The 22,651-nt window shown below is 46.0% G+C and overlaps 2 protein-coding genes and 1 long non-coding RNA gene across 7 annotated transcripts in view; all 3 read right to left on the bottom strand.

The window, feature by feature from the left end:
• The window catches only part of zfr (zinc finger RNA binding protein), a 29,113-nt gene extending 19,410 nt beyond the window's left edge, over positions 1 to 9,703 (bottom strand). For 3 of the 4 annotated variants that reach the window (XR_006012026.1, XR_006012027.1, XM_041999084.1), the window contains exons 1-4: positions 9,543 to 9,694; positions 8,874 to 8,955; positions 846 to 1,128; positions 529 to 667 (exon numbers count right to left, since the gene is read on the bottom strand). Coding sequence is in view for 1 of the 4 variants with exons in the window: in XM_041999084.1 (XP_041855018.1) it covers positions 529 to 667; positions 846 to 1,128; positions 8,874 to 8,955; positions 9,543 to 9,579 (541 nt within the window). In the remaining 3 variants the exon portion in view is untranslated. Of the gene's footprint in view, positions 1 to 528; positions 668 to 845; positions 1,129 to 8,873; positions 8,956 to 9,542 lie in introns of all 4 variants that reach the window. The other variant, XR_006012028.1, reaches the window with a different exon arrangement.
• Positions 9,704 to 10,297: 594 nt separating this feature from the next.
• LOC121649588 lies at positions 10,298 to 10,648 on the bottom strand. The gene is made up of 2 exons (XR_006012136.1): positions 10,582 to 10,648; positions 10,298 to 10,502 (listed from the first exon to the last, which is right to left on the bottom strand). It is a non-coding gene; the product is annotated as an uncharacterized LOC121649588 (long non-coding RNA).
• A 28-nt stretch (positions 10,649 to 10,676) lies between these two features.
• Positions 10,677 to 14,771, bottom strand: LOC121649587 (ubiquinol-cytochrome-c reductase complex assembly factor 3). 2 transcript variants are annotated; one of them, XM_042000532.1, is made up of 3 exons: positions 14,507 to 14,771; positions 10,854 to 11,006; positions 10,677 to 10,694 (listed from the first exon to the last, which is right to left on the bottom strand). In XM_042000532.1, exons 1-2 carry the CDS (start codon positions 14,621 to 14,623, stop codon positions 10,875 to 10,877), a joined length of 249 nt encoding a protein of 82 aa, XP_041856466.1. In that variant the 5' UTR covers positions 14,624 to 14,771; the 3' UTR covers positions 10,677 to 10,694; positions 10,854 to 10,874. The 2 variants fall into 2 exon arrangements, with proteins under 2 accessions (XP_041856466.1, XP_041856465.1); XM_042000531.1 differs by lacking the exon at positions 10,677 to 10,694 and having other exon boundaries at positions 10,743 to 11,006; positions 14,507 to 14,770.
• Between the last annotated feature and the right edge of the window lie 7,880 nt (positions 14,772 to 22,651).

Genomic DNA, 22,651 nt, shown 5'->3' on the forward strand with positions numbered 1-22,651 from the left:
TGGCAGCTATCGCTATGGCGCACCAACCTGCGGTAAGTTACTTCATTAACCATCGTTTTGACTACCCCACTGTGTGTTTTAGGAGTAAACGAACATATGCTCTAACAACATGTACTTTCAAATGTAAGTCGCTTTGGATAAAAGCGTCTGCTAAATGACTGTAGAATAGAATAGAATGTATAAAGAATTATATTAAGATCAAGTGAATACACTCTTTGGTGTGTATGAAAGGTGACTGCTGGCTAGCTGAACAAATCTGAACAGTTCTAACTTATAAATTACCAAAAACTAGCCCTGTAACTTCAAATTCAGTTCACGTGTGTGTGAGTTTTCTTTACAGCAGAAAATTTTGACATACAAGTTCAGATTTTTGATGCTAAACTTCTCACATTTTATTCTACAAGTTTTCACATCAAATCTACAAGTTTGTTCATTTTGGCACATTTTTACCTTCATAGTTTTCAGGCGTAAACACGACTGCGTGTGTGTGGCTGGAAGTGAAATGAATGGACGGTGCATTCAGGGTACCTGTCTGGTAGTAGGAATCTGCCACGCTGGGCTGCGGTTGTGCAGCAGCAACGGCTGCGGTGGCGGTGGGCTGCTGGTAGTACTGTTTACTGTCATAAGCCACAGCTGTTGCCGTCGAGCGCACGTAGGAGTAAGAGTCCTGCAAAGAAAGCAGAGTCTGAGGCAGACCGGTTCTCCAGCTCCCATCTAGACGTCAGCAGATCCCGTCATGTTTTCATGGTTACACTGACTAGTTCAGACTTGTTATACCTGCGCTAGTTAACTTAGAGGTTTCTCATGAACAGATCTTCAGGCCTGACATGTAAAACATGGAGTACCTGGTAGTTCTGGGAGGTGACCGGAGGTGGCGGTGGAGGGACCTCGGCCTGCCGCTGTGCGTAGCCGTAATCCGTGGTCGGGTGAGTCGGCTGGTAACCTCCGTAAGCTGCAGCAGTAGCAGCCGCTGCCACGGCAACGGGCGCAGGCCTCGCCACGGCAACGGTAGCTGCGGTGGGTGCGTAAGCTGCTGCCACGGTGTGTGCTGCCACAGGTGCTTGATGAACAGTGTAACTGGCCACTGTGGTGGGATGAGTGTATGCTAACCCAGCAGTGGGCTGCTGGCTGTTACAGAAAGGAGAAAACGTCTGAGATTAGCTGGACAGAGAAGTCTGCCAACGTCCCCTGAAAACCTCTGGATACAGGAACTACTTCGTGTTGGATGGAAACTCAAATGGTAAATCTACTCCAAGATGGCGTCCCCCAAGGCTCCATGTTGGACCCCCTATTGTTCAGTTTGTGCCCCAGGTAAAGCAAAACCTCCAGAAGTTTAAGAAATATAGAAATCTAAAACGACTGTCCTTGAGCACATCAAAGATTAGCGTCCAACTTCAGTCGGTCATGTTAAGGTGAAGTAAAAACACAGTATCATCATCACATGTTCAGGGATTTATTTCTTCCTCAACACGTCTTCTTTTAGACTGACGCATGTGCAGCCAAATCTGTTCAAAATGAAGATTACACCCACGAAGAGCAGCTGTAGTTACCCGTAGTGTTCGGTCTCTTCTGAAAGCTCCGTCTTTCCTGAACCACGGTGACGGATAAACCAGTCTTACCATGTGTCAGTTCTGATGTGGGATAAGATGCTCTGCTTCGTTGTTTTTGTGATTTCGACTGGATCTCATGTCTGTAAATGCTGTTTTACAACAAAAATGTGTTCTTTAAAACTTTAAAGAACTCCCTCCTCCCTGAGCCGCCACCTTATCGTGGTGGAGGAGTTTGTGCGTCATGACGATCCTAGCAGCTATGTTGTCGGGGGCTCATGCCCCTGGTAGGGTCACCCATGGCAAACAGGTGTCTAGCAAGGTTATAATAGTTTTGGATTTTTTATTAGTTTTAGTTTTTATTTCATTTTGACTTTTTATTTTCAAACTCAGTTTTAATTAGTTTTTAGAGCAAAATTTCTATTAGTTTTCATTTTTTAAAAATGCTTAGTTTTAGTTTAGTTTTTATTAGTTTTAGTGTTAGTTTTAGTTTTTTTGTTTGTTTTTTTCTGAATTAGGGTATTTGCCAGGTGCAAAATTCAAAATAATCAGAATAAGCACTGTATAATAAAAACCTAAGATACACTTTTTAAAAACTGTATCAGGAGAAAACATGAACAGCCAACGACAAATCAAAAACAGCCCATAAGACAAAAGCCTTAAGTAAAAAAAAAAAGTGCAATGCTGCTTCTGAGATAGTGTGCTAGCTAAAACTCAACATACCCTACTTACTAAAGACACACAACAACATAACATGAATCCATTCAAGAGACCGTTTACAGTTCTTGGCAGCCAGGAGTCTGAAGGAGATAAATCTGACTCATCATGAACAACCTGAAAAACCCATTTTTTAATTAACTACATAAAGAATTGAACTAGAGGTGCAGCAACTTTAACAGGACTTCCCAGTAAGACCAGTAAACATCTGCAGCTCATCCAAAACGCTGCTGCTGGAGTTTTAACCAGGACTAAGAGATCTGAACACATCACACCAGTTTTTAAATCTTTACACTGGTTTCCAGTCAGTCACAGAATAGATTTTAAAACCTTTCTGCTTGTTTACTAATCCCAGAATGGTTTAGGCCCAGAATACATCTGTGATATGTTCAGAGAATATAAACCTAGCAGAACTCTTAGATCCAAAGACTCTGGTCAACTAGTCCAGACCAGAGTCCAGACCAGAGACCAGACCAGGGTCCAAACCAGAGTCCAGACTAAACATGGAGAAGCAGCATTTAGCTGTTATGCTGCAAACAAGTGGAACAAACTGCCAGTGGAGATTAAACTTTCACCAAATGTAGACATTTTTAAATCCAGGTTAAAAACATTTCTTTTCTCATGAAATCTGCATGTTAGCTTTTTAACTCATTTTTAACTCATCGTGCGTTTAATAATTTTAATGTAATTTATTATTTTATTGTGATTCTTGCTATGTGTTGATGTCTTTTACTATTTCTAAATATCTGTAATGCTTTTGTTTTATGTAAAGCACTTTGAATTGTCCTGTACATGAAATGTGTTGTACATATAAACAGCCTTTCCTAATGCTAAACGTACATAACCTGCTGTCCAAAACTGTAAACAAAAACTAATTTAAGCCTCTCAAATTCAGCTTTTCAAGATTTTGTGTGTGACTGTGTGTGTAGGTCTGTTTGCATATGTGTGTGTGTGTGTGTAACTGACAGTGTGTCTGTGACTCATGTTCCCTCCCCATGCTGCTTGGCCTGGCTGAAGCTTATCTCTCCGGGGAGGAGGGCAGAGAGGCTACCTGGTCCAGGTGCTCCTGGTTAACCTTCATGTGCAGCTTATTAAATGGACTTTCAGATTTGTGGTTTTTCTTTCCACATATTCAAACCACCTGCTTCTTCTTATAACGAAAGAAATCCCAAATAGGACTCTCCTCGCTTTCTCCGTAGCATCACACAAGCGGCGCGGGCGGATACGCTGTTGACACGCGACGTCACAGCTGTACGACGCAGACACCTGGCGCAAATCCGGCAGAGCCAAGTAAATAGATTTCATATCAAACCCAAGGCCTTGTGTATGAAATAAATTTACAAAAAAACAAAAATGAAGGACATTATTGCTTTAATTTTAGTTCGTTTTAGTTCGTTTTGTAAACACACAATAACAGTTTCAGTTAGTTTTCGTTTTTTTAAAAACTCTCGTTTTTATTTTTATTTCAGTTAACGAGAATGTTTTTTTAATTTCAGTTTTCGTTTTTTTGTTAGTTTTCGTTAACTATAATAACCTTGGTGTCTAGGGGAGGGACCAGACGAAGTGCGCTTTAAATCACCCCTATGATGGAAAGAAAACAGGGACCAAGGTTCCCCTTGCCCGGACGTAGGTCGCCGGGGTCGGGTGCAGTTTGAGCTGGACGGCTGCCAGAGGCGGGGACCCTGGCAGTCTGATCCTCGGCTGCAGAAGCTAGCTCTAGGGACGTGGAATGTCACCTCTGTGGCGGGGAAGGAGCCTGAGCTGGTGCGCGAGGTTGAGCAGTTCTGGCTAGATATAGTTGGACTCACCTCGATGCACGGCTTGGGCTCCGGAATCACTGTCCTTGAGAGGAGCTGGACCCTCTTCCATTCTGGAAATGCTCCCGGTGAGAGGCGCCGAGCAGGTGTGGGCATGCTCATTGTCCCCCGACTTGGTGCCTGTACGTTGGGGTTTACCCCGGTGGACGAAGGGTAGCTTCTGTGCTCATCATGGACTGTCCATAACGAACACCTTGTTCAGACATAAGAGCGTCCACATGTGTACTTGGTACCAGGACACTCTAGGCCTCAGTTCAATGATCGACTTCGTAGTCGTATCGTCGGACATGCGGCCGCATGTCCTTGACACTCGGGTGAAGAGAGGGGTGGAGAAAGAGTTTCAACTCCCATCTCCATCAACCATGGTTAAAAAGCTTCTCGGTGGCAAGGCCCCTGGGGTGGATGAGGTCCGCCCAGAGTTCCTTAAGGCTCTGGATGCTGTAGGACTGTCTTGGCTGACACGCCTCTACAGAACCGCGTGGACATCGGGGACAGTTCCCCTGGACTGGCAGACTGGGGTGGTGGTCCCCCTCTTCAAAAAGGGGGACTGGAGGGTGTGCTCCAACTACAGGGGGAACAAACTCCTCAGCCTCCCCGGTAAGGTCTATTCAGGGGTGCTGGAGAGGAGGGTCCGTCGGATAGTTGAACCTCGGATTGAGGAGGAGCAGTGTGGTTTTCGTCCTGGTCGTGGAAGAGTGGACCAGCTCTACACCCTCTTCGGGGTCTTTGAGGGGGCATGGGAGTTTGTTAAACCTGTCTACATTTGCTTTGTGGACTTGGAGAAGGCGTTCGACCGTGTTCCCCGGGGACTCCTGTGGGGGTACTCCGGGAGGATGGAGTGCCGGACCCGCTTGTACGAGCGGTCCGGTCCCTGTACGACCGGTGTCAGAGCTTGGTCCACATTGCCGGCAGTAAATCAGAATCGTTTCCAGTGCGGATTGGACTCCACCAAGGCCGCCCTCTGTCACCGATTCTGTTCATAACTTTTATGGACAGAATTTCTAGGCGCAGCCGAGGTGTTGAGGGGATCCGGTTCGGTGGCCTAAGGATTGGGTCTCTGCTCTTTGCGGATGATGTGGTTCTGTTGGCTTCATTGGGACGTGATCTTCAGCTCTCACTGGAGTGATTCGCAACCGAGTGTTAAGCGGCTGGGATGAGAATCAGCACCTCCAAGTCCGACACCATGGTCCTCAGGAGGAAAAGGGTGGAGTGCTCTCTCCGGGTCTGCGATAGGGTCCTGCCCCAAGTGGAGGAGTTCACGTATGTCGAGGTCTTGTTCAGAAGTGAGGAAAGGATGAAGCAGGAGATCGACAGGCGGATGGGTGCGGCGTCTGCAGTGATGTGGACTCTGCATCGGTCTGTTGTGGTGAAGAAGGAGCTGAGCCAAAAGGCAAAGCTCTCGATTTACCGGTGGGTGGATGGATGGATGGATGGATGGATGGATGGGTGGGTGGGTGGGTGGATGGTTTCCGGACACTCTGGGTCAAAATTCTCCACTTCAGCAGAACTTCCAGACACCAAACGTTGCAATTACTCTGTCTGCATTTCTACTTCTTTTACAGACCTCCTGACTTTTAGAACGCTTCATGCCAAAATCATGGCAAAAAAAAAAAAACAACCTTTTGGTCACTTACAGTTATTTTACATTTGTGAAGTGATACATGGATACATTTAATCCACTAATAACTAAATATAATAAAAGAAACGTTAAATTTCAGGTGCATGTGTCACAACTGTTTACCAGCGTGCAGCATACGGGACATCCGGCTGAGTCCAGGAAGCCAGTCTGTAGCTACGAACAACAGAGGCTGCTTTCAGAGATCTTACCAAAGACCATTGTGTGGAAATCCTGGTTTTATAAACACTGATCTGCATCTGGCAACACCGTCAAACTCAGCTGCCGATATTAAAACAAACCATTTTCATGGAAAAAGAGAGCAAGACAGTGATCTGGGAGGATAAACGACTCCCTGCTCCGCTTCTTTACAGATATTCAGGATACAGGAAGCTTGAGACGGGAGATGGAAAACACGTTTAAAGTGATGCAGCTCTTTAAGGGAGCTCGAGCAACTAGTTCCAGCACCACTTCGGTTCGGTAAAATACATGCTGGAACGGGACGGAAACAGACCTGGACCTTTAAAAGCATGTAAAGCACATTAAATACCACAATAAATTGATCATAAATGTCTCCATCACCCTGATTCTCCATGTGTGAACCATGTGATCAGATCAGGAAGGTAAACAACACGCGTGTTACTGCTTCCGTGTTGTTGTGGGGAAGTTTTCCCTCCAAACTAAAGGATGAAATCCTCCTGGTGGGGTGAAACATGAGGCACGTCTCCGGCTGGAAAGCAGGACAGGAAACAGGAAGTCCGTCCAGCATGTTTCACCTCCTGCAGGAGAACCAGCAGCTTGGAGCACGAAGGTTCAGCAGCTGCTTCATGTTTAACTCTGACATTAAATGTTCTCCTGGAATATTTTTGTAAGAAAAGAAACCGTATTAATTCCAGATGTGTGGTCCAGGTTCTTCGTTTCTGCTGTTCCAGGATTATTTGTCAGTGAGGGCTCCAGACTGCGACTGTATTTTGCAACTAAAATGTGAGACTGTGTGAGTGAATTTTTCATCTACTCTTCAACGGCGACGATACATTCGGTCTTTTTCTTGTAGTTGTTATAACTGAATTTATTTACTTTCTAACAAACTTCTGCTCCCTCTTCAGCCCAGTAGTTCACAGTAAAAACAAATTAGCTGCTGGTTTGTCGACTCAAACTTCAATATGAGAAAAGGAGACGAACACCAACGATGAAGACGACAGCCAATGTGAGTGTGAGCGAGGACGAACGAGCACTGTGATTGGCTAATGTGTGGAAAGAGGCGGGTCTTGTGGGAATTTATTATTCCTCAGCGTAGCGACTTTGTGGTTGTATTTAGCGAGTTTTCAGACCCTCTGGCGAGTTTTTCTGGTGTTATTGGAGACTTTTGGAGACGGAGGTGAATGAAGGGAGTTTATCTTCCCAACGAGGAGCGGTGCTGGTCAGACCCTCTCATACGAGGCTTGGTCTTCTCGCAGCAGCAGCTGCTGCATTCAGACGACGTTCAGCTCTGTTTCATGACCAGGCTGGAAATGAAACGTAAAAGCTGCTGCTGGAGGATCCTGCTGGTTTACCGTCACAGTAACGTCTGTTAATGAAGAGTGTGGAGGAAATGTTTAACAGAGTCATGCTCCAGACTCTTAATTTAAAAAACAAAAAAACAAAATACAAGTAAAAAAACTGAACTAAAAAAGAAAATATTGACATAATTATTATTTTATATATTTATTTAATTTAGCTGTTTTGAACATTTTAGGTTGTCTTTTTTATCAATGTTTGCCTTTCATCCCTCTCTATGGCAGCATCCATTACAGCTTTATGTACCAGGCGGATTATGCTAATTTTAGGACAGCCAATAGCTGCTGTTCTTACTGAGGAGTGGGAACAGCGGCTGGAGGAGCATCAGTCCCTGAAGCTGTTTATTACCAGGAAGTACATGGACCAGTCGTACCATGTCCTGTGGGGGATGACGGGGACAAAGATGTCGTTCTGCTTCAACGACAAAGTGAAAATCAAATCATCAAATCTGATTTGATTTGTTCTATGTCTACTTGTTTTGTAATACTTCGGTCAGTAACATGTTTTTTATATTAACTGCTGCACAATAAAATGTGAACTGTAAACATTGTAATTTCTGAATTTATTGTTCAGGTTGTTAATAACTAACACAGTGAAAATGAGAGGAAATGTGAATATTTGCTTTGCAAGGTGATTTCAGTGTGCGCCCCTAAATTTTCTGCTTGCTCTCCTAAAAATTTAAGTTTGGGGCTGCCGTGGTCCCCGTAAAAAGTTAGTCCTGAGTCCTGTCAAACAGCAGCTGGAAGTCAGAGCTGGCCAGATGTTTTCCTGCTGTTTTAAAGCATTTTTAATCTAGTTTCCAAAGGAGGCCTCCTGAGTCCAGGTAGAGGTCCTGGTCCAGGTAGCCTTTCCCCTCTATCTGTTTTCTCTGAGAAAAATCTGCAGTTAAAACTTGGGATTTATTTATTCTGCACAGCAGAGGAGATTAAGATAGAATTTACTTTATAATGCTGGCATTAAAAGATAAAAATAAATAAAACTTAAAGACCTATAAAAGGAGCGTTCATGTGGTTTTACACATTTATAGTGTGGGAAATTAATTAAAGACACACTACAGAACTTTTCTGGTTACATAATGCATCTTTAATGCAGAATAATCTGATTATTTCTCTGATAACCATGAAAAAAATCGATAGTCACGACATCCCTGATGTAAATATTCGATTTTGACCAAACTTGGAGTTTAATGAGCTTCATTAATCCAAACTTCTGTTTGACTGTGAAATGTCTGAAATGTTATGAAACGGCAGATTATGTCTGTGACTCACAAATAAAGCTGAATTGAAGTGAATAGTGTGGTTAGGGGTGAACTGGATGCGCTGCGTGTGTTTAACCACACGGGAGAACATTTCATTTTCTAAACAGGCTTTTCTGTGTGTACAGTGGTACAAGCGTCACTATAAGTGCTCTCCTATGTCAGGCCCGCAGCGTTTACGTCAGCCTGAACTTCGGCTTAATCCCACTTCAACAGCCGCCCCCTCCCCCAGTCCGAGCAACCGCAGCAGCAGGGCGCAGACAGACTGAACGCCCCCTCCATAAGCAACACACTCCAGTGTTTCACACCAAAAAAACAAAATACAGCATCCCGTAGCCACACAGCTCAACATCAAGTCCCATTACCTGTACTGAGCGGCGGCACCATGGGTAAATCCAAAGTAGTTGCCGGTAGCCATTTTGGCATCTTCACCAAGCCGGCTGGGCACTGCGGAGGACAGATACAGAGGATAACGCTAAGCTAACCGTTAGCAAGAGGACAGATACAGAGGATAACGCTAAGCTAACCGTTAGCAAGAGGACAGATACAGAGGATAACGCTATGCTAACCGTTAGCAAGAGGACATATACAGAGGATAACGCTATGCTAACCGTTAGCAAGAGGAAATATACAGAGGATAACGCTATGCTAACCGTTAGCAAGAGGACAGATACAGAGGATAAAACCGTTAGCAAGAGGAAATATACAGAGGATAACGCCAAGCTAACCGTTAGCAAGAGGACAGATACAGAGGATAACGCTAAGCTAACTGTTAGCAAGAGGACAGATACAGAGGATAACGCTATGCTAACCGTTAGCAAGAGGACAGATACAGAGGATAACGCTATGCTAACCGTTAGCAAGAGGACATATACAGAGGATAACGCTAAGCTAACCGTTAGCAGGAAGCTCGATCAAGCGGTCCAAGGACTGCGTGTTAGCCAAAATACTGACGCTAAACTTACGCTTTTAAAGATGCCTGAAAATCTGTCAGATGAAAGGCAAATAATCTGCGGAATTTTAATGATACTCACCATAGGTGAAGGAGACAACTGGACATATGGGAATCATTGGTTTCCAATGTTCTGTCGATGCTCAAGAGTACACCAGTCTGTTAATATTACATGTCTGACCCGGAAATGCTGTTTGTTCCGGCGCATGCGCTGAAGTGTCGATAGGGCGGCAGGGTGCGGTCAGTAGTCAGGGTCAGGTCGCGTGCATGTACACCATCAACTTTTAGACCACAATTGTAATGTATTTAGTTACTTATTTTATTTTTACGTCTTTTAATAAATTAACTATTTTAATAATTTAGTTAATTAAAACAAATAATTAACCAGACTGCTGCTGGACATGAACCCTTACCGTCCCAGCTGTTGGTTGTTCTTACACGTATATTGTGTTGTTTTTTTTTTTGTTTTGTTTTGTTTTTGTAGGAGTATTTTGTTTTTATTGCGTGCCCGTGTAGCCTTATATTAAAGTCTTCATTATCATTTATTTTATTTCCCTTACCCCCCGTACGCCTACGGGTTTTTGAGGGCGCACGTGACCCTGGTCTATGTGCCATGTTGCATCCTGCACCAAGAAAAAAAATCAGTTTTTCTGGGAAGAAAAAGAGAAGTCTGTGAAACTTTCACTGACAATGGCAGAGGGCCACTTGCAGCTCCGGAGCCGCAGGTTGAACACCCTTGATTTAGTGTTTGTAACCCAGAATTTATGACATTTCCTCCATTTAGCAGTAGGTATTCTTGTAAAAGAAAAGGACATTTCACGCCTAACAAGGTGATTAATCACACTTAAAACTTTTAATAGTTGTTCATTTTTCTCTGGAAATTTCAGGTTCATAATATTTTCTTACAGGATGGTTTGTTAAATGTGAACATCTTGATCATCAACTCGTTCTTCTTTGTCCTCAAACAAAGGGAAATGTGTAGAACGGGTTATTTACTGCTCCAACCACCGGAGATGAAACTGGACTCAGATGAGTTTGACTCCTGAAATAAGGATGCTTTAATTGGATGATAATTAAACTGACTTGTAATTGGACAAGAATAATCTGGACTGTAAACATACTTTGAAAGCAAAAGAGGCGTTCAGTGTCAGCGACGCAGCATCGTTACCCAGAACGCCGCCCTGTATCTAAGATTTATAATAAACACCGACAGCAGCCAGCTGATCGGTGCTTCCTGTGGGGAACGTCAGTTACGTTTTTATGTTCATGACAGCAAACAAGATTTTAATTCCACAGATTTAATGAAGCGATTACACATATTTGAGCTTAGAGATGCACATCAGACGTCCTCCGTGTGCTGCTCGTGTCCATGTCGGGGTTCTGCAGGCCTCACCACCAGCTGACTCTCATCCAGCTACTTGGCAGGTCCACCGTAGCCTCTCGCCAGGTTGTCGCTGGTTTCCGCCGCCTCCTTCAGGACCTGCATCAGCATCGCGTTCCTCTGCCTCGTCTCTTCCATCCTCATCGGGTTAGACTCAGGAAGGTTCTGGAGGACAGAGCAGGGTTCACATGGGATCAATAACTCGCTTTAAGTGGTTTTAGTTTCAGAAACATGAAGAGCTCCTGCAGGTGGTTCACGGGTACGACTGCTTTTTATGTTTTCATGTATAGACATGGTGGGAATAAGAGCGGACACGTAGCGCGAGCATGTGAAAACTGACACGAATGTACCAGAATTACATGTAAAAGCAGGTAAAACAACAATAATCACGACAAAAACATAATCTTGTCCTAACAAAATACAAAAATGAGAAAAAATATATAAAAATCATAAAAGCATCAAAATGTAAAAACCTAACAGAGAAAATACAAATAATAACAACCTGTCCACACTGGTAAATAAAACATAGTATTATAATAACAAAAACTATCACACAGTCCTAAAACTCAAAAACTAAAAATACTCATCAGTATTTTATACACTTATAATAAAATAAGTTAACTTTGTCAGGACATATCTGGGAAACACAGCGATCTTCATCTGCATTCAACCCATCCAGGCTGTCAGGAGCAGCGGGCGGCCAGATCCCGGCCCGGGGACTCGAACCCAGGTTCTCCAGACCCAAATCTGTCCTTATAATAAGATTAAATTCCTCCCTGGGGAAGCACCAGCACTGGAACCCCCAGGGGACCACGTTACCCCCTTTCTCCTCCCGCTGTACATCAGACTTGCTCCAGGTCTCCATCCCGCCTCGTAGAAGAATACTCGGATGAACAACTGTGGCGGCTGGCGTGGAGGGAGGGGACGAGGGACACAGGAGGGTCCTCTTGGTCTTCACACACTGGTGCAGGTGCAGTGGACTCATCCTCAATACGTCTAAAACAGAGGAGATGCTGGTGGACGGAGGACGTGGTCCAGGCTGGGTGTCCACCTGGATCAGCTGGACTGGTCGATGCATGCGGGAAGAAAAGGACAGTCGTCCTTCTCAAGAAGCTGAAATGGTGTGAAGTCTGCCGTGAAGTGCTGAAGCTGTCTCCAGCGCTGGATTTCTGGAGGACCTGCATGGCGGCCAGAGAAGGAAACTGGTCAGGAAAGTGTGTGTCCGTGATGGGGAGGGGGCGGGCCTTGTTGGAGAACTGGTGGAGAAGCAGATTAGGAGCAAGATGCAGGATATCCTCAGGACCAGTAGCCCCCCCTGCATGGCTCCTTTCCATAAGCTGCAGGACTAGGCCGGTCCATCCTTCACGAGAAGCCAGAACTTTCTTCTTATTCTCGAAGCCGCGAGAAAAAAATGAGGTCATTTTGTTCTGGCGGACGTGAACGGGAACAGTTCTCGACACATCGGCCGAGCAGAACGTCCTTCTCATGCTGTTGTTAGAGTGGCGCTCTGTAACCTTCTGACCGATGACTCAGCATTCCTGACTCGTCTGATGGCACGCTGACTTTTATGATGCTCATTTTTGGAGTCGTGGCGGCCCAGCAGCAACACCAAGCCGAGAAGCGCGACGCTGCAGCCTCACACCGTGTACCGGGACATGTATGCCACCCCAAAATAACCACAACTCCATCCTGACCCCCCCAGTGGAAGTCTTCTGGCTCCGCCACTGCAGCCTGGAGAACAAGAACAAAGTTCTGGTCTGGAGGAGCGTGTAGTTCTGGTTTTGTAGGGTAGTAAGAGGGCGTGGTTAAGAAGGTAAACAGATGCTGCTGGACACCTGGGGGGTATTTTCCACAAAGCTGGATGAAGGGAAAGCCGGGTTTATCTTGATAAATCTCGCTCATTTAATCCAGACTTCTGTTCCATCAACGTGGTTTATTTGAATGCCCTGAGTAACCATGGTAACTGATGCACCATAACCAGCCTGCTCGGGGCAGGCTAACGTTTAGCTTAGCTGTGTCTCAAAGCTCTGATACAGACTCCCTAAAGAAAGCTCCACCTGGTAGAGCTGCTCCACCTCATTCTGGTTTAAAATAAGAAACAGCTGTTATTACATCATAAATCTGTCAGCGGCAGTTTAACTAAAGAAACACGACAATACACTAAACATGAAATTAAATGAAAAAGAACATGGTTTTCATTAAAACTAATTAACACCTTATTAACCCTCCCCAGGTTCAGGAACCCGACCTCCACTGTCTCTGGTTGGCTAACAGTAAAACTGGGATCAGCTGAGCCCCGTCCATACAGGCCGAGGTGTTTAAAGAGAGAGAGAGAGAAAGCTGGTCTAAAGAGATGGACGGAGAAAGATAGAGATAGATAGAGACAGGGTTTCTTTCTGGTTACCATGGCTTGGTCTTTTATTAATGACCCTGCAGAGGGCGCACGCTTCATTCAAAGCTCATTCAGACCACCAGACCCACAGTTTTCAGGGGGAGGACCACCAGTAGCAGTGGTCTCTGACGTTGTCTCGGTCTCTGACGTTGTCTCGGTCTCTGACGTTGTCTTGGTATCTACAGAGCAACATGTTTACAGCTCAACACGTTTAGAACAAACATTTCTTTAAAGATACCTCCCACTCTGAGACATGTTCTGGTTCTTTATTTCCACCTGCTGCAGGTTCGCTTTGCTGGTAAGATGCTGCTGCTGGTGGAACAGAGTTAATGTAGATCACACACACACACACACACACACGATGATATAGACACAAACTGCATATTGATTATTGGGTTATTAATAAACTGAGCAGGGCCAGTACATACAGAGACAATCAGCTGTTTTATGTAAACAGATTTATAACAAGAGGAACCAGAAATAAACCAGGACGGTGAATCAGCAGCTGACAGCAGACGTGCGTCAGGAGAGAAAAAAGTACATAAAATAAATATGAATATTTCCACTGATCTGTGTTAAAATGCATTTTCAGTATGACTCTACACAAAAATCTCTGAATGTGAGGATTTCATGATCAGATTCAGGACAGAAATCCCGGGTGAGGCCGTGGTGAGCCGGACCTCCTCTGACTGGTGATCCAGTACAAACTGGGTTCATGACGTGTTTCTGGTCCTCAGCATATCCAACATGAACGTTACAGAAATGTGTGTTCTACACCATGACTCTCCACCGTGTGTGTAACGTCTTTAATGTGTGTGTGAGAGAATTATTCCTGCTGATCTACAATAAAGTGCAGAGAAAAGTCAGCAGGTGAGGCAGCAGTACTCTGTCTCACCACCAGGGGGCGTAGTTTCATGCTGGTGGATGAATAGTGAAATAAGAAGCTCTTTTTGTTCTTACAAAGTAAATCTGACTCCAGAGGAGTTCAGGCGAGGCTTTCCCGATACAGCCTGGCTTCCTGTAAGACCCCCTGATGTCCCTGCTGGAAATGAATAAAGTTTCTCTTATAAACACATTTGTTGTTGTGAATGACCACGTGACTGATCACGTGAGCACTCAACATATCAAATAAAACCTTTAATTTTTAGTTGGCATCTAATTCATTTAGTTTTTGGAGCGCGCGACTGATGCAAGCATTTAAATCTAAATATGTAAACATGGTGCACGTGCTACTTGAATCTAGAGTTGAAAACAGAGCGCGAGACACAATCACCTTCAACATCTCTCTCCGCCTCTCTTCGCTCGGAGAGATCACCGACCACATCACGTAGCCGACCCCCAGGGCTCCGACCGCCACCATGGAGGCCACCATCGTCCGCAAGCCGCTCATGCCGAGGACCGGGGAGACCACCGACTGTCCGCTGCTGACGTGCCCGGCTGAAGCCACCTATCCGGCGGCGTTCAGCGTGCCCGGTTCGGTAACTTCTGACACAGGAACAGCGGTGCAGGCTGGGATTGTCTTCTTCTGCCGCCATCACGAGGACCAGCGGCGCTGCTGCCCCCTGCTGGTGACATCTGGCACACATGCGCAGTAGCGACGAGCAGCGCGCCGAGGCCCCTCTTTTATTTTTATTTTTTATTGATAGATGAAGATAATTTACAAAAACATATGAAGAAGGAAACGTTTATGCCGGCGGATGTAACATACAGAGATACTTACACAGTTAAGAAAAAAGAAAATTAAGTAGAGAATTGCAGATTTCTAATTTCTCAAAAACTGAATTCATCCTTTTTTAATTTTTAATATTTCCCTGTTGTTTGAGTTCTTGATGAAAATGTTCAAATTTGGGTTTTGAGTTTGACCATCTCTTCTTGTATGGAGTTATTTTTGTCTTTTCATTAAATGGAAAAAAAAAAGTGATCTGAGAGTGGAAAAATTATCTGAAAGGAAAAAAATATATTTGATATAAATATTTTTTACATTGATAGCAAAAGATAATAATATTTGAGACTAAAATAAGTTTTGAGATAAAGTATCTTGTTACAGCACATTTAAAAAATAATTTGATAAAGATAAATGGTCACAAATATGTTTAAACACCTTTAAAATGACTAAGAATTCAAATATGCAACTAATACAATTCAAAATTCTGCATAGAACTCATTATACAGGACAAAGGATGTTCAGGATGGGTCTGTCATAATCAAACATCTGCCCACACTGCAATGAAAACACACCTGATAACTATCTCCATGCCTTGTGGTCCTGCACACCTGTCTGCAGGTTCTGGCTTCAGGTATGTGTGGACATGTCAACATGGTTTAAATGTAATATTCCTACAATCCCTGCACTATGTCTACTAGGTGACTTGGGTGACATTAATATGGCAATTAACTCTGCACACATGATACACACAGCATTATGCAACGCAAAGAAAACTATCCTTGTGAACTGGAAAAACAAAAATAATCTGTGTATTCAGCAGTTTAGGAATCTCTTAGTTGACCACAGCAGTAGTGAGACAATGTCTGCCTCCTCAGAGAACCATGTAGCTGGATCTCATTCCTTCTGGTCCCCTGTGCTTAGTTCCATCACTTAGTGTAGGTGGAGGACTGTGACCTCGTTGCTATGGGGGTTTGGAAAATGGCCAGGAGTGACTGGTGGTTGGGGGTTCTTTGTGGTTGCCCGTGGTGCAGTACCAGCCTGCTCTGCGGTGGGGGTGGCTCTGGGTCTGGCACCGTCGGGGGCTGTGGGGGCCAGCGGTTGGAGTCGCCTCATGGTGGGGGGGTGAGGCCACTGGTGGTGCCTGGGTTGCCGGGCGGCCGGGCTATTCCTGGGGGTGGTGGGCCGTGGGTCTGCCGCTGTCCCCATCCTCTCATTCCCCGTTAGGGGTGTGTGGGTACTTTCTAGGTTTGGTGACGGCTGTGGTCCCTGAGTGGCCCGGTCGTGGGGGGCGGCCTCTCCTGGCCTGTCTTGCCCTGGGGGGCCTCCTGGGGAGCGGGGGTGCCTAATGCCACTAGAGGCTCATCATCCAGAGGGAAGTTTGCTTCCCTCTGGACGTACATCCCCGGATCCCTCTTACTTCCCGCTCTCGCTGTCTCACACACACACACACACACACACACACACACACGTAGGGAGTTGGGAGGCGTGGAGCCATGCGGGGTGGAACAGAGAAGACCATTCAGTGGTCTCCTTGGATGCACCCCGTGGCGACTCGCCTCTCAGTTTTAATTGCACCGAGACACCAAAACACAAGAAACACAACACACAAACAACACCTGGGGGGCATGGCATGTGGTGTATGTCGGGCGGGGCCACTTAGGTGGCCCGGCTCCTGGCTCATTGCGGTCACTGCCCCTCAATTTTAATTGCACACAACACACACTACATAAACAGTCAGGAGCGGGGAGGGAGAGGGTATTGGGGACCTCTCACACCCCTGTTCCCCCTGTGTGTGGCCGGGGGCAGGCGGGGGGAGGTGGTTGCCCCGGGGCCGGGTCCCGGGGTGTCTGCGCTGGTGGGCTGCTGGCTCTGTGGGTGTTGGGTCAAGGGGGGGGTGCTTGGGGCTCGCTGTCCTCTGGTCCGACTGGGGTGTCCCCCACGGGGCATGGTGGGTGGGTTGTGTGTGGCGTGACTGTGTGGTGGTGAGTGATTGTGGGTGCGGCGTGGGGGAGGGTGTGAGTGTGGGGTTATATAGGGTGCAGGTGGGGGGTCGGGGGAGGGGGCCCATAGAACCCTGGTTCCCGGGGTGTGTGGCTGGAACATCGGGGTGTGTGCTGGCCTGCGCCGGGTGGCTGTCTGGGGGGGCCTGGTCCTCCTAGGCATGTTGCGGGCCCTCTGCCTTTGGGGGGTGGGGCGGCCGCCTCTGGGCTCCTGGGGCCCTGGACCCTTCGCTTGGGCTGCCCTGGATAGCCGGTCCCTGGCGGGGCCGGTGGCTGCTGATCTTGGCCCACTGGGACCTGTGCCCTGGGACCGTGGGGGGCTCTTGCTGGGGCTCTCCTCTGCCGCCCTTCGGGTGGGGCTGGAGTCATCTTCGTGGTGGGGTGGCTTGGGCTGGTGCTTCGGGTCTGCTGCTGAGGGCCCGGGTCTCTGGCCCTGGTCTGCCTCTGGCCTCCGTGGAGGCGTGGTCGCATTTGCATGATCTCACTCACCACTCTTCATCACTAATCACTCCTTGTTTCTCATGCTCTGCATGCTGACACAGTCATTGAGGTGTCTAGTGGGTTTTAATACTAAGCGATAATTATTTTTTTTTATTTTTCCTGTGAGTTAGTATCTGGTCGCTGTTATGTCTTTTTGATTTGGTTATTATTTACAAACTCTTAATGACTATTTTTTTTTCTGTGTGTGTGTTTCTGCTTTTGTAAAAGTTGTAGGAAATGTTCTGGTGTGTTCATGTACAGGTGTAACAGTTTGTTGTCTGGTGATGGTGTGGATTGTAGGGTCGTTTTCCTTCTGTCTGTGATCTTTTTGTCTCCTTTCTTCTTTCCCTTTTGCTCTTTTTGCTATTTTCCATCTTTTTCTGTCCCCTCCGGTCAGGTCCAGCAAGATTACATAGATTCCATGATTCAAAGTAAATAAATAAATAAATGAATCAGATTATCAAGAAGAGCCTTACCCATAGGCCTCCCTTTGGCAGAGCAAATTTGTTCAGCACGATACAACAACCAGATTATCATTTTGCTGCTATGATGCTGGACAGGACAAGTTAAAAAAAAAAAAAAGAAAAATGTCAAGCAGAGCCCACCAAAAATACGTTGTTAATATAGTACACACGATATTTACTTTAAACTTTTAAAAATTATTTCTGAAATGTTTAGTATGCAGCAGAACCTGTCAAACTGTCATAATAAATAAAAATAAACAGGACTGTGGGGATTTTTTAAAATGATGAATAACTGGAAGAAATGTTGAAGCGGCGATATTTTCTTATTATGAGAAGAAATAATCTCTCTCCACCTCTTCCCCCCTCCCTCATAATCCCTCCATCCATCCATCCATCCCTCCCTCATCCTCATCATTTTTTATTGTTTAGATGTAAAACATCTGTTTTCTCATGGTCTATAATTGTGTTTCTTTAGCTGGTCGATCAGCTGATTAAATGATGCTAAAATATTTCAGACCCTCATGAAACCTTTGAAAAAAAAAACAGAAGTTTTGCTTAAAAAAGGAAAAAGTTTAAAATACAACAAAAGGACTAAAACAAACGCATAAGCAACCTTGCAGGGTTGGGATTTTTCAGAGAGTCACCGAATGTAATCTGCTGAGAAGGAAAATGATTTTAGCTGGATAATAAAATAAAGACGTGTTCAGCATGACATTCAGCGTGATGTTCAGCATGATATTCAGCATGACGTTCAGCGTGACGTTCAACGTGATGTTCAGCGTGATATTCAGCAGCGTGACGTTCAGCGTGATATTCAGCAGTGTGACATTCAGCGTGAAGTTCAGTGTGATGTTCAGCAGCGTGATGTTCAGCGTGATGTTCAGCATGATATTCAGTGTGAGGTTCAGCGTGATGTTCAGAGTGACGTTCAGCAGCGTGACGTTCAGCAGCCTGGTGTTCAGCGTGATATTCAGCGTGACGTTCAGCGTGATGTTCAGCATGATATTCAGCGTGACGTTTACCAGCGTGATGTTCAGCGTGATGTTCAGGGTGACGTTCAGCATGATGTTCAGCGTGATGTTCAGTGTGATGTTCAGCAGCGTGATGTTCAGAGTGACGTTCAGCGTGATATTCAGTGTGATGTTCAGCATGATTGTCAGCATGATATTCAGCGTGACGTTCTGCAACCTGGCGTTCAGCATGATGTTCAGCGTGATATTCAGTGTGACGTTTAGCAGCGTGATGTTCAGCGTGATGTTCAGCGTGATGTTTAGTGTGATGTTCAGCAGCGTGATGTTCAGCGTGATGTTCAGCGTGACGTTCAGCATGATGTTCAGCGTGATGTTCAGTGTGATGTTCAGCAGCGTGATGTTCAGCGTGATGTTCAGCGTGATATTCAGTGTGACGTTTAGCAGCGTGATGTTCAGCGTGATGTTCAGTGTGATGTTCAGCAGCGTGATGTTCAACGTGATGTTCAGTGTGACGTTCAGCATGATGTTCAGCGTGATGTTCAGTGTGACGTTCAGCATGATGTTCAGCGTGATGCTCAGTGTGATGTTCAGCAGCGTGATGTTCAGCGTGATGTTCAGCGTGATATTCAGTGTGACGTTTAGCAGCGTGATGTTCAGCGTGATGTTCAGTATGACGTTCAGCGTGATGTTCAGTGTGATGTTCAGCAGCGTGATGTTCAGCATGATGTTCAGCGTGATGTTCAGTGTGATGTTCAGCAGCGTGATGTTCAGCGTGATGTTCAGCGTGATATTCAGTGTGACGTTTAGCAGCGTGATGTTCAGTATGACGTTCAGCATGATGTTCAGGGTGATGTTTAGTGTGATGTTCAGCAGCGTGATGTTCAGCGTGATGTTCAGCGTGACTTTCAGCATGATGTTCAGCGTGATATTCAGTGTGATTTTCAGCAGTGTGATGTTCAGCGTGATGTTCAGCGTGATATTCAGTGTGACGTTTAGCAGCATGATGTTCAGCGTGATGTTCAGTGTGACGTTCAGCATGATGTTCAGCGTGATGTTCAGTGTGACGTTCAGCATGATGTTCAGCGTGATGTTCAGTGTGATGTTTAGCAGCGTGATGTTCAGCTTGATGTTCAGCATGATGTTCAGCATGATATTAAGCGTGATGTTCAGCAGCATGATGTTCAGCAGCATGATGTTCAGTGTGACGTTCAGCGTGACATTCAGCATGACGTACAGCTTGATGTTCAGCATGATATTCAGCGTGATGTTCAGCATGATATTCAGCGTGACGTTCAGCGTGATGTTCAGCAGTGTAATGTTCAGTGTGACGTTCAGCATGATATTAAGCGTGACGTTCAGCATGATATTCAGCGTGATGTTCAGCAGCCTAATGTTCAGCATGATGTTCAGCAGCCTGATGTTCAGCATGATGTTCAGCGTGACTCCCCAACACCTACCTCCCAGCATGCCTGTGGGAGACGTCCCCAGTATGAGGACAGTGAGACAGATTCTGGGTCCAGTCGGGGGTTAGGGGTCTTGCTCAGGGACCATCCCAGGTACTTGAGCCCAGGTTTTCCATACCTAAGCCCTACTTTGTAACCACTAGGCTACCACGCCCACTCTGGGTCCCGGCCCCCGGGGCAACCACCTCCCTCTGCCCGCCCCCAGCGGCACCCAGGGGAACAAGGAGGGGTGTGAAAGGTCCCCATTGCCCTCACCCTCCCTGCTCATGACTGTTTGTGAAGTGTGTTTTGTCTGTAATTAAAACTGAGGGGCAGTGACTGCATCGTGCTGGGAGTGAGGCCACCTTAATAGCCCCGCCCACCATGCACTGCATGACACGCCCCCCAGAAGTTGTTTGTGTTGTGTTTCTTGTGTTTTGGTTTGTAAGTGTAATTAAAACTGAGAGGTGAGTCGCCACGGGGTGGAGCAGAGGAGACCACCACATGGCCCCTCCGCTCCACCCAGCATGGTGTCTTCTACCCTTTCAACAGCATGTGACTTGGCATCAGTGTTTTTTCCTCCTCCTGTTTCCCCTCTGTCTGAGCAAAGAAAAGGCATGAGGTAAGCTGAGATGCAGAATGAAAGAAGTTGTGGAGAAAGAGAAGAAATGTCAAAACGTGTGCTTTCTGTTCAGCCTCACTGTGGCCAGACTGGTTACCAATGGATGCTCCATCCTCTGCAAATGGTTTAAACTGGTGTTCTGCTCACTGACGCTCTGTAAGCTTGTTAGCATAATGCTGCTGTATAGCTGACATTTATGCTATAAACTAACCAAGAAAAGTTTAATAGACATCAAAGATCTGGGTTCAGGGCCCATCCTTGTGTTATACTTGATATGATGAAGCATCCTTACACAGGACAGCTTATCTCCACCTGCCTCTGGTTGTTAATGTTTGACTGAATGCAGATTATTTTTAGAGAAAAGCTTTGCTGTCAGTTATTTGAAGTCTCTTTGGGCAAAATAATGAACCCCACTTTGCCCTCTTTCATTGGTGCGTGGATAGGGATTAAAACGTGTTTGGAGTAGTGAACAAGACGGTCCATTAGCCAGTTTACTTCATACGTCATGATATGTAAAGCTTTTAGAGACCAAGCTCCACTAAAACAAAGATTTCATGGTTCATTATTTTTCCAACAGAGGGCTTCACTCTCAGGCTGCAGGTTTACTGGTGGTTTCACAAATTTCTGAAAGTAGAATGGGGGGCAGAACCTTCAGTCATCAGGCACCTCTCTGTGGAACCAGCTCCCAGTTTGGGTTCAGGAAGCAGCCACCTTTGTTACCTTTAAGATGAGTTTTAAAACCTTTCTGTTTGGTAAGGCTTATATTAGGGATGGTTTGGTTGATTTCCACCGGGTGTGTGTGCAGCACGTTACGGCAACGCCGCAGCCTCTGCTGCTATTTGCAGCCGTTTCAGTCAACTGTGATTCCCACCGGGTGCGCCGCAGTGCGTATCAGAAGCGGCCCAGAAGCGCCTTGTTCCAGCGCTCTACTAAATTTACACGTTGAGTCTATTTTTGATGGAGCATGCACCCAGAATGACCCCTCCTCTATACCGGGAGCGTGTGCGCCACGTTAAGGCTGCGCCACGTTAAGGCTGCGCCACAGTTTTGTTCTATGCCGGGAGCGTGTCAGGTGTGGAGTGCCTGCGAGTGCGGTCCACGTAGCAGGATCCGCAAGATCACAAAATCACAAAATCACAGGAGAATCACAAGATTCTCCACTTCCAGGATAAACGTCTTATAGTCTTGGGAGCTCCTGATTCGCACTGCAGCGCACCCGGTATAAAACAAACCATTGACTAAAACGGCTGCGAACAGGAGCGGAGGCTGCGGCGCAGCCGTAAAGGCGAATTATACCTCTAAGTTAACAATTAACAACTTATTAACTTACACCTGCAACCTTGGTGCTTTCACATCATGTGAGTGTATATTAACAAAGCCTCTGTGTATCTCTTTGGACTTACTCAGCCAGAGCTGTTTGACTGTGACTCTCTTTGCTGTTCAGCTCTTAATAAAATACTTTGTCTGATTCTCATTTACTGTGTGGTCTTTGATAATAAAATTTCCACTAAAACCTCCCACCGGAAAGAGGCCCCGGGGAAGACCCAGGACACGCTGGACGGACTACATCTCTCGGCTGGCCTGGGAACGCCTCAGGATGCCCCGGATGAGTTGGTGAATGTGGCCGGGGAGAGGGAAGTCTGGGTTTCCCTGCTTAGGCAGCTGCCCCCGCGACCCGACTCCGGATAAGCAGAAGAAAATGGATGGATGGATGGATGATGGATGGATGGATGATGGATGGATGGATGGATGGATGGATGGATGGATGGATGG

Source organism: Melanotaenia boesemani, chromosome 11, assembly GCF_017639745.1.
Source record: "Melanotaenia boesemani isolate fMelBoe1 chromosome 11, fMelBoe1.pri, whole genome shotgun sequence".
NCBI lineage: Eukaryota > Metazoa > Chordata > Actinopteri > Atheriniformes > Melanotaeniidae > Melanotaenia > Melanotaenia boesemani.